At 38.6% G+C, this 12,161-nt stretch overlaps 1 protein-coding gene across 6 annotated transcripts in view; it reads left to right on the top strand.

The window, feature by feature from the left end:
• Positions 1–212: 212 nt before the first annotated feature.
• The window catches only part of CNTRL (centriolin), an 85,781-nt gene continuing 73,832 nt past the window's right edge, over positions 213–12,161 (top strand). For 4 of the 6 annotated variants that reach the window (XM_059925502.1, XM_059925504.1, XM_059925507.1 and 1 more), the window contains exons 1-3: positions 213–359; positions 7,113–7,360; positions 9,926–10,056. In XM_059925502.1, coding sequence (XP_059781485.1) covers positions 7,144–7,360; positions 9,926–10,056 — 348 coding nt within the window. In that variant the 5' untranslated portion in view covers positions 213–359; positions 7,113–7,143. The remainder of the gene's footprint in view (positions 360–7,112; positions 7,361–9,925; positions 10,057–12,161) is intronic. The other 2 variants (XM_059925505.1, XM_059925506.1) reach the window with 1 other exon arrangement.

A 12,161-nucleotide genomic window follows, 5' to 3' on the forward strand; every position in this document is an offset into this window, starting at 1 on the left:
CTCAGGCCCAGCCCCCACGGAGCGTGACGAGGCCTGGCCGTGAGGCGGCCGCTTCGCCTCAGAGAAAAGCGCTAGGCCTCTAGCCAGCTGCCACAAGGAACCTCCCCTACCGCCGGCTCCCGCGCGCCTTTGCGCGCCCGCGGCCCTGGCGTCCTAAGCGGCGGGAAGCCCGGCCCCGCCCCCATGCTCCGGGGAGGGGCGCGACCGAAGCAGTCCCCGCCCACACCGCACGCACTGCCCCTCGGCAACCGGCACAACACAACAAAATGGCCGCCGCGCCGTTGAGCGCCTGAAGGGAGCGACCAGCGCCTCTCCGCCCGGCGTCCGCCCGCGAGCTCGCTCGGCCCGGCTCCTCCGTGGTGAGTGGCCTTGGTCGAGGCCGTTCTCCGGCTTCCAGTCGGAGCGGTGGGGGTGAGCGGCGAAGGCGGGAAGGCCTGAACCGAGCGTGGGATGGATTCGGGGCGGGGGCGTGTGCCTGGGAATTGGGATTGGATGGGAAGGAGGGGAGGGCCCGGAACGGGCGTGGGGAGGAGGAGGATGGAGGGAGGTTTGGATGGGAAATGAGGAGGTCAGGGGTGGGGTGCGGCGTGGAGAAAGATGGGGTCCCGCCACCGAGCGGAGGAGGGAGGAGGTGTGCCAGGTGTATGCGGGGAATGACAGGGGTACAGGATGGTTTGGGTGTCCTGACGGGCGTCCTGGGATCGGGCGGAATACAGTACATGGAGAAAAATGAGAGTTAGGATATTGGGAAGAAATATTTGAAGGAGAGAAAGAGCAAATACTTTGTTGTATAACGGTTAAGGGACAGGTGCATTTTGAAGTCAAAGCTTGGCTTCACGTCTTGATTCTGCCACCTGTGTTACCGGCTCTTGAGATTTGGGCGTGGTCCTTAACCTTCCCGAGCAAATATTTTCTTGTTTGTAAAAAATAATCGCTAATTACTTTCGAGTGTACACTGTGTGCCAGATTCAGTTCTGAGTCCTTTAGTCCTTTGCGTTAACTAATTTAGAATTTAAAATAACTTGTATGAGGTTTTCATCCCCATTTCAAAAGCGATGAAACTGTGGATCAGAGAGGTTAAATAATTTGCCTTATGTCACACCGAAAGTGGAAAATTAACATTTGAACTCAGGTTGCTTAGTTCCAGAATCCAAGCTCTTAATTCTTAATGACACTCGGTCGCTTATCAATGAGGTTAATAATTTTGAACTTACACATCTGCGAGAACTTAAATTTGGTAATGTCTTTAGAGTGCTTAGCACAGTCCTTTCTTCACTCATTCAACAAATATTGTGCACCAAACAATAAACAGAGTCCCTACTGTCTTGTAGCATAAACTCTAGAAGGAAAAACAAGCAATAATCAAGTCGTTTCACAAATAATCATTTAATTCTAATTGTAAGATGTTGTAAAGGATGCTATTTGGTGCAGAGACCTAATCCTCTTGTGTGTCTTGAGTGTAGAAACCCTGCCTTCTCAGCCCTGTATTCTTAGAGCCTAACACAGTTCTTGGTGCATAAAAATTGCCAAATAAAATTGGATGACTGAATAAATAAAATACTGGAAAGGGATGGGAAGCTTGGTTTTTTGGGTACCTGAGTAGAATGGAGAGAGATGTGAGAGGAGAGTTCAGGATGTTAATTGGATGCAGAGGGACACAGATGTCAGGGTGTTGGAAGGGAAAGGCGAGTAGATAGGCAGTTGGGTTGAGATGAAGAGGAATGGGTGGAGGTTTGATTATTTTGTTTGAAGAGGGGTTAATTAGAAGTCAGAGTATTGGAATGGATTAGGATGTTAGAATATTTGCCGTGATGAGCAGTTTGGGAAATCAAGATGGATATAGAAGTGTTGAGTCAGGGTACTGGAAAGAACTATAGAGAAATGGAGGAGACTAATACAGTGTCAGGGAATTGGAACAGAATTTGTGGGAGAACTTGGCAACCAGAATAGGGTGAAGGATGGGAGGCAGAGGCTGACGAGCACAGGATGGAGAATTGCCATTGGAGAGGAATAGGAGTCAGGATATTTGAAAGGACTAGTTAGAGAGTAATAGTGTTTAAATGGGTGAGGGTATGGGATGAAGTCGAATTGTAGGGAAAGTACTGAGATGTGATTAAAGGGCTAAGGGATGCAGTGGAGAGGATATGGAAGTCAAGAAATGGGGATGGATATTTGCATATTGGAGTGGCTGGGAAGCGAGATGGAAGGTTTGAGGATTATTGAGGTCTGCCTCATTTGGAAAAGATCAGAGAAGAAAGTGGAAAGTCAGGAATGTTAGGAAAGGCTGGATAGAGGTGGAAGTGTGGTCTCTACTAAGCTGTGATGGAGGGGATTGTTAGATCAAGGCAAGTATCTGAGTCTGAGAATGACAGGATGCCCGGTCATGATTCTGATGATCACATCATCCAACGGCTTTCCTTACTCTGCAGACTACCTTCTGGGCCTTCAAAATGTGTCTCCAGCTCTGGACTTGTTTTGCTTGTTTTGTTTTCTCTTTATCCTGCCCTTCACACACTCTAGCCCTACATCTCAGCTCTATCTTCTCTTTTCTATTGATTAGTCTTTGTTTATATTATTGCAAACTACAGCCTAGGCCATATCTGTCTCTTTAAATTGTGGTTCAAGGCGTTACTACCCACAGGTGATAGTCTCTGAAATAATGCCGGCCTTTCTCAAGCACAGTAAATCCCTAACCTCATTTCACTGAGTTAGCTGTTCTATGAGATCCTACATCCAGGCTTTACAGGAGCTATGGCAACCAAGGGAGGGGGTCTGGCAATGCACTGTGACTTTGGAACCATCATTTAATCTTTCAGGTTACAATTCATTAAAGGAAAGAGTTGATTTCAATTTCTGGAATCCATTCTGATATATTTCTTTAACTCTATAAATGAGTAAGGCAGAGTTTTTCTAATCAGGTGAGGTAACAAAGGACAGCATGATATTCTAGTGAGGCCCAAAGAGTCTTGGTCATTAGGATGTTCTGAGAGGAATTCAGGATGGTTCAATATTTTAAGAATTTAGAGATAAGACTAAGGTGCAGGATACAAAATAATTGCATTGCATAAAAATATAGGATGTGCATTTTTTAAACCAAGAAACTAAAAAAAATATATAAGCCATATCTGTGTAACATGTAGCACACTATCATTCTAATTTTATAATTTTCTATCATGCTATAGGTTAGAGAAAGACATATACAAGTGGGAACTGGGCCCTGTGCCTCTCCTCTTTTATCTTTTAAATCTCTTGCCTTTATGAAAACTATATTTAATTCAGGAATGAATAAAATTATACTATTAAAGCACATGCCTCTTAGCTCTTCTCAAGCTTGAGTATATTATTATTTAGAAAGAGAGCACCAGTGCAGCTTAACACAGAATGAGGAGTATTACTAAGAGACTTTTTGCCTTGGCAGAATGATGAGACAAAAATTGTTTACCACGCTTGTGAAATTAAGACCCAAAACCTTGTGGCTATGGCATAAATAGCAGTTATGTGAATTGGGGGAAAGCTTTTCTGACCTATGTGGATGATATGACATGAAAAAACGGAAGAGAAAGTAAAGACATAGATTTGCAGTTTAAAGTGACCTAGACTATTGGAACAAGGTAGTTGGCCATGTTGTACTGTATACCGGTGAAATAATAATCACTTTTAAAAAATTTCGCAGGTTTTTGTTACCTTCAAACTAGTCACCTTAAGAAGCTAGATCATGAGTTCAGTGATGCTATTGTTGTATTAAATTTTCTGTTTTTCCTTCAGGAATAGTTTTTATAGTGTATGTCATCCATTAATCAAGGTTGTTTAGTGGCACTTGTTTATGATCTGTTTTGTCTAAGGCACTATCCTAGGCCCTACAGAGTGAATCAAACATGATCTGGCCTCCAGAAAACTCAGTCAGCAGTATGACATGGTAATGAAGTCATGGGCTTTGGAATCAGATCAGGATTCAAGTCTTGGCTTAACCAATTAGTTATGGGACTTTGAACAAATTATTTAACCTCTTAATCTTTAAAATGGGAGATAATAACACCTATTTCATAGAGTTGTTGTGTTTAATCCTTCTAATGTGAGGATACATACAAGAGCTTATCACAATATTTGGCACATGGTAAAGTTAATAATGAAACTGGGAAAATAAAAACAAAATGTAGTTGAAGTGATGGATCTAGTTTTCTTGTGAGACTTATAAATTAATTCTGAAAGCAGGACCCAAAGAGGAATTCCAGAAATGTTTTGGGCAAGATCAGCATTCCTAGAATGACTATATAGTCATTGAAAGGTATTAACATCTGTTAAATGTTGGTTAATTGATTCGATATGTTAATGGCAGCTCTCCTTTACATATATTGTATGTGTTCTAACCATTTAAAAAATAAGTTTCTTTAAAATCCCAGCCTGTATAATAATACCCATGTACATACCTGTGAAGGTGTATTTATTACATATGAAGATGTTCACACATCAAACCACTATAATATCTCTTTCTAATACCAATTTATATGGCATTAAGATTTTTTTTTAGACTTTCGTGGTGGTCCAGTGGTTAAGACTCCATGCTTCCAATGCAGTGGGTGCGGGTTCAATCCCTGGTTGGGGAACTAAGATCCACATGCTGCCACGCTGCGTGGCACAGCCAAAAAAAAAAAAAAAAAATTAAAATGAGATTTTTTTTTTTAAAAAGCTACGATTTATTATTATTATTTCTTTTTTTTTTATTTTTGGCCATGCTGTGCGCAGCATGTGGGATCTTAGTTCCCCAATCAGGGATCAAACCCGCGGCCCCTGCAGTGGAAGCACGGAGTCTTAACCACTGGACCGCCAGGGAAGTCCCTGGCATTAAGATTGGAGCTATCCAAAAACTTTGGATTGCAAACTACTTTTCTAAAAAAGAGTTTGTGTTTTATCTTCACATTTTAAGTAGTAAGAGTAGGGGAGACTGTGGATATTGAGCAAAAATAGAATCATTGTTAATGCAGCCTTGTTCAAGACCTATGCTTCTTATAAGATTTTTTGGTCTAAAAGTTTGTCAAATTTATAATTAATGCAATGTACTTATAAGAGCAATTGTATAACATGAAAATCTTTTTTGCATTAAACCTAACCTGTAAGTTAGGGCTCTTGGTATTGAGAACTGATACTACTCATGAAGATATCCTATGGCTGAAGTACTAAATAGCATTTTATTGGTTCCAGGTTCTTTATGAATAATTCATTCCATAAGTAGTAATTATCTACTATCTTTTAGGCTCTGTCCTAGGTCTGGAATACATCAGTGAACAATATCCCTACTTTCATGGAACTTATATTCTACTAGATTAATTATGTGATTTGACTTACAAATTAATTTGAGAGGAGAACTGATTCTTATCATTGCTCCAGCTAGCATTGTGTCTGACCAAGTCATTTACCATTCTGGGCCTTAATTTTCTTACATAAAAAGTAAAGGAATTTGGTCAAATGATTTTTGACAAGGGTACCAAGATCATTCAATGGGGAAAGGGAAGTCTTCAAAAATCGTGCTGGGAAAACTGGATATCCACATGCAAAAGAATGAATTTGGACCTTTACCTAATACCATATACAAAAATTAACGCAAAATGGATCAAAGACCTAAATGTAAGAGCTAAAATTATAAATCTCTTAGAAGAAAACATAGGGCAACAGCTTCATGACATTGGATTTGGCAGTGATTTCTTGGATATGACACCAAAGGCACAGGCAACAAAAGAAAACATAGACAAATTGGACTTATTAAAAAGTTTTAAATGAGCATCAAAAGACAATATCACAGAGTAAAACGGAAACCACAGAATGGGAGAAATTTTTTGCAAATCATATGTCTGATTAGGGTTAATATCCAGATTATATGGAGAGAATTTCTGAAAAGTTTTAAAAAAAGAAAAGACAAGACTGGGACAAGCATTTACAGCAGAAGAAATTAGATGTAGAGGTCCGTGTGGCTGGAGCCACAGAGTTGAGGGAACCAGTGACAGATGTGAGGCTAGAGACAAGGCTGTATCATGGGGGACCTCATAGGTCATGGTAAATATTTCATTTATTACAGACAGATAGATTAACTTTTAAAATAGATCAGTCTGGCTGCAATGTAGTGATGGAGGAGGAAGGCAAGAGAGCTTGTAGACAGATCAGTTAGAAGCTATTAGAGTAGTTTGATGAGGGCGTGGATTAGAGTAGACGACAGTGGAGATGGAAAGAATGGACTATTTTGAGAGATATTTAGGAGGTAGAATTGACAAAACTTGGTGATTGTTTGGTTATGGGAAAAAGGGAAAGGGAAGCATCAAGAATGACTCCCAGGTTTCTGTCTTATTCCCAAGAGCATTGTTCATAGTTAGGGAACACTGGAGGAGGAACAGGATGGGAGGAAAATGAGGGAGGAATGAGAGAAATGATAAATTCAATTTGGACATGTTGATTCAGGATGCCAGTGAGATATCAGGTAGCAGTTGGGAATAGGTGTCTGGAACTCAGAGAAAGGTTGGATTGAAAATATAAATATTAGTATACAGGTGGCGTTGGGAACCATGGGTGTGCATTAGATTGTCTAAATTAAGATTAGAAAGACCCGAAGAGACTTGAGGAGCTCTGACATTTAAAGATTGAATAGGAGAGCCTTGGCCAGCAAAGGAGGCCAAGGAGTGGCCAGGGAGACGGGAGGATACCAGGAGAGTATGGTGTCCCAGAAGCCAAAGGAAGAAACTGTTTCAGGAAGGAGAGACTGCTTATCAGTATGAAATACTGCTGGTTGCCAAGGATTTCCACCTTCCTGCAATCTAGGACCCCTTATGGGTAGAAGAGACATTGTGACCAGTTTGGTCCAATAAATTGAGAACCGTAATGACAGGTAAGGCTTCTGGCTGGAGTATTTGTCAGTACAGAACCCTCTAGAGGTCTCTTTTCCCTCTGGTAAAGTAATCAGCAATGTCTGAAATAGTGTCTGCTCCCAACAGCTTGGAGTAGTTTGGGTTCTAGCATCTATAACTTCTGAGTTTATAACTTTGTAGTCTTGAAAATTCTAGAAATAGATTAATAGTTTTGATAGCTCTAAAAATTAACCTTGTTAAATATACCGGAAACTCTTACAGGTTTTGATGGATACCTGGCTTTATTCTTGCAATGAAGAAAGGTCCTCAGCAAAAAATTTCCAAAGCAAAGATGCCACCATCATCTCACTCTCCTAGTCCATCATCTCTTACGTCCAACATGAGATCTAGGTCACTTTCACCTTTAAGTGGATCCGAGACTCTACCTTTTCATTCTGGAAGACAGGGGTATGAGCAAGTTGAGATTATAGCTGAAAACACTATGCTTTTGGACTACCAAGACCATCAAGGTATTGCTTTTAACCTAAGAATTTCACCAAATACTGTTAAGTACAGATGGAAAATATTCAACTTACATTTTTGGTCCAAATGTAACATATATCCAACTACTAACTTGAACCATTGTTTTTATTGACAGAAATTGTGTAGGGACAGTGGAGGATGGAGGCTTCTGGGTGAGGGTGAAGATGTCTGAAAGGGTTAGGAGAAGGGAGTTTCCTGAAAGAGGAAGCTTTATTTCCTGTGGTGGGAGAGTGCCTTAAAGCTCATATGCCAAATATATCTGTTATATATCTGAATATCTGTTCACTTTGGAATGGAGTGCCTTAATTCAATATAAAAATGCTATCCACCCCTGGGCTATTCCAGTCTGCTTATTAACATCTTGCTTATTAGCAATCTGTGAATGGACTGATTTCCACATAAGGGACATATAAATGTTCCACCAAGGTTTTTATTTTTTCTTAAAAGCATTCTTTTAGTCTGGGTATCTATAATGTGATTAAGTGTGAAAGAAAACTTTGTGATTTCTTTGCTAAGTCATGAAATCACAGTCATCAAACTCTGTTGACCTGAATATTGATCAGTGTTTATTAATAAACATTGTCAGCCTTGAGTTGACTGTACCCTTGCTGCCCGTTGGTACACTGTTATTTCTAATTTGATTAATATTTTAGAAAATGGTCTTTCCTAGAATGGCCCAAATTTTAAAAATTATTTTATTTTGAACCAAAATAAATATATTAACTTATTATGAGTAATCATAGGGAAACTTTGGCCCACAGCCTGGATCTGAACCCAGGATTAATTATCTTTGATTCATAAAGAAAGAACCAAGAGGCAATTTTCTTTTTTTGGATGCTTTTGCAGAATTTAACATAGCTTTTTTTAAAATAATTTTTTTTAATTGGAGTATAGTTGATTTACAATGTTGTGTTAGTTTCACGTGTACAGCAAAATGAATCAGTTATTCATATACATATATCCACTCTTTTTTAGATTCTTTTCCCATATAGGCCATTACAGAGTACTGAGTAGAGTTCCCTGTGCTATACTAACATGGCTTTAACAAGCTGTGACTGCAATATCCAGGAAGGTCTTAAGATAGGGTGTGCTATCCATTAAGTTAGTTCTTTATCTCTATAAAATATGCTATGATCCTCTATATTTAAAAAAGCAACAAATTTGAGTTTCCTACCATAAAAAAGAAATAGGAAAAGAGGTGTCGTGGTCTGAACATGGGTTGGAAAAGAATTTCCAGACTCAAGGCAGAATGTAAAGAAGATAGAATTTATTAGAGGGAAGGGTTGCTGCTATAACAGTGGGCCGACTTCCTAGTAGTCTGGGAGAGTCGAGCCCAAACATGTGCTATTGATCAGCTTTTATAGCCAGAAAACAAAGGAATGGTCCTAGGTGAAAATTTCATTTACTGATTGGTCGAGGCACATATACCTTCTTTCTGTAGGGTGGGAGTGGGAAAGGGAAGATGCCTTTCCTTATTTGGGACAGGCCCAGTAGCCCAGGTGGGCGTCGCCCAGGTGGGCTCAGGAATTTCGTAACCATGGCAACATGGTGGGGAAGGCGATTAAGAGTCGGTAGGGGGTATAATGCTGAAACTTTTTGAAGGAGGGTCATTCTTTGTCCTTGAAGCACCATTGTCCTTGGAGCACCACAGAGGATTTTTAAGAATTCCAGTGTTTTTGAACTTTAGATTAGAATTTTAAAAAACAAACAACTAAATAATGCCAATATTTATATATTTTAAAATAGCTAACATTAAAATTCTGCTAAAAACCTCAGTGCTGCATATAATTAAAAGTATAAGTTTTAGATTCATCTGCCTAGGTTCAAGTCCTAGATTTGCACATTTCTAGCTGCAAGATCTTGAATAAATTATTATAATTTCTTTTATAAAGGGGAACAGTAATTTCTATCCCAAAAGTTTGTTGTACAAATTAAATTTTTTAAATTAATTAATTAATTTTATTTTTGTCTGCATTAGGTCTTCATTGCTGCGCGCGGGCTTTCTCTAGTTGCACAGAGCGGGGGCTACTCTTCGTTGTGGTGCGCGGGCTTCTCATTGCGGTGGCTTCTCTTGTTGCAGAGCATGGGCTCTAGGCACACGGGCTTCAGTAGTTGCAGCACAGGGGCTCAGGAGCTGTGGCGCGCGGGCTCTAGAGTGCAGGCTCAGTAGTTGTGGCGCACGGGCTTAGTTGCTCCGCAGCATGTGGGATCTTCCCAGATCAGGGCTCGAACCCGTGTTCCCTACCTTGGCAGGCGGATTCTTAACCACTGCGCCACCAGGGAAGTCCCCAGATTAAATTTTTAAATGTAAAGTATTTAGCACAAAGCTTGTACACAATTAATATTTACAGAGTATAACTGTTATCGTCATTATTATGAAATGCTACACAAAGTAAAATATTATTATTAAAACATTGCAATTAGAACTAGCCAGCTGTTTTTACATTTGCATGGCTTAAAAATTTTTTTTTGTTATATAACATCAAGACAATTTGTTTTTCAAAGTATTCGTGTCTTCCTCTACTGATAATGATCTGTTTGTGTAATTTCAGAAGCTGATTCACATGAAGGAGTTCGATATATTACCGAGGCCCTTGTTAAAAAACTTACTAAACAGGACAATTTGGCCTTGGTAAAATCTCTGAACCTTTCACTTTCTAAAGATGGTGGCAAGAAATTTAGGGTAGGTTACCAACATTTCTGAATACAGACATTGTTTTTAATTTTTATGTGCTTTAAAATTTTTTTTAAAAGAGTATATTAGATTTACAGCACCCTAATGTCGCCGAATTTGTTGCAGATCTTTTATTGTTTCTAGTGAAAGTTCTCCATCAGAAGTGTGACATCTTCAAATTCATAAGCTCCTATTATTCTATACATTATTGATTCTCTCTAGAATGAGTCAGCAAACTACAGCCTGTAGGCCACATTGGGCCTACTGCCTATTTTTGTTAATAAAGTTTTATTGGAGCAGAGCTACACTCATTTGTTTACATATTGTCTGTGGCTGTTTTTGCACTACAATAGCAGAGGTAAGTGGTTGTCAAAAAGACTATGTCTCACAAAGCCAAAAATATTTACTATTCGGCGTTTTACAGAAGTTTGCTGATCCCTGGTCTAGACTGTTTACTACTTTATTCGTAAACTATACAGCATGAGCACATTGTAATAGACAACTTAATTTTTTAATTGGAAATATAAACTTAGATGCCTACTACATTAGTCACAAAAACTAATTCCAGAAGATTGAAAATCTTAATGAAAATGAAACAAAAATCAACCAACAAAAGTGCTATAAAATTATTAGGAAAGAATATAGGAGAATATATTTTTAAATCTTAGAGTTGGGAAGGCCTTTCTAAGCAAACACCAACCCTAATACCACAAAGAAAAATACTGACAGATTTAGCTTACTTAAAAAACTTAAAAAGTTGTGTTTAATGAATGATATCTTTTAAAAAGTTAAAGCAAAAAACAAGCTGGCAGATAGTGTTTCCAGCATATGTAACAATATCCACATAATATATAGAGCACCTACAGTTCAATAGAAAGAGACAGCTAAATGGAAAATGTGCAAAGGATATGAACGGTTTGTTCACAAAAATATTATAAATGGCTAATGTTAACATGAAAATATGTTCAATTTCATTAATGTCGAAGAGATGTGAAGTAGAACAATAGTTTGATGCCATTTTCCATCTTGTATGTCTGATGGACAAGAATTAAAAAGATTATTTCAGTGTTCAGAAAGGTGTGAGAAATGGGTATTCTCATATGGTCTTAGTGGATGTATAGATTGGTACAGCATTTTAGGAAAACAGTTTGTTAGTATTTATGAAAATTTCAAATGTATTTGTTTGATCCAGCAATTGAGTTTATACTTACTGAGTTTATACTCACCAACACAGCAGTTCTACTCCTTGATATCTATTAATATTTGCACACGTATCCAAAAGTATCTGAATAGCCATGTTTATTAAGCATTATTTAAGATGGAAAAATTGGAAATAACCAAATGTCTGTCAATAGGGGATTGCTTAAAAAAATTATCGTGCAGTATACCATGAAATACTATCAAGTTTCTTGAAAGACAAGAACAAAACCCAAAAAACCCCAGAACTCTATGTATTAATGTGGGAAAATGTTCCAGTATATTTAAATGGAACAAACAAATTCTAAAATATTTTGTATAGTAAGGTCTCGAAATATATTTTTTAAAATTCTGTTTTTCTATATATGTATATATAGATGTAAATGAATAGAAAGGCCTATATGTATATACACCAGCCTCTTAACAATGGTTACTTTTGAGCAGTGCGATTTTTTATGGGGGCCTGGAGACCTGATGAAGAGAGCTTTTTATGTTTGTTTGAAATTTTTATTAGAATATATTTACGTCTTGTGTAATTAAAAAGGAAAAAAGGAGACATCCTGGAGTTTAAAGGGTGTGAAAATGAAATATCAAGTTAGTAAATCTTTACTGTGTGGTTATTATATGCCAGGCATTATGTTAGGCTGTGGGAATAGATACAGAAGTCAATAAGCTTAGTTTCTGATCTCTGGGAATTTAGAGCTTAGTGTGAAGAATGCCTAGGATTAAGAGGAGAAATAGTGAGAGGGAATCAGAGAAAGAGAGTGAGCACGTGGGAGAGACAGACCCAGTGAAAAAGTCCGAAGGGGCTGTTGGAATAGAAGATCCAAGAGTATGATGAACGAGGGCCAAAGGAGAGAGAACATCAGGCAGAAAGGATATGCTATAAAATGTCACCGAATCAGCAAATAGGATGA

The sequence above is a fragment of the Balaenoptera ricei genome, chromosome 6 (genome assembly GCF_028023285.1).
Source record: "Balaenoptera ricei isolate mBalRic1 chromosome 6, mBalRic1.hap2, whole genome shotgun sequence".
In the NCBI taxonomy this organism is placed as follows: domain Eukaryota; kingdom Metazoa; phylum Chordata; class Mammalia; order Artiodactyla; family Balaenopteridae; genus Balaenoptera; species Balaenoptera ricei.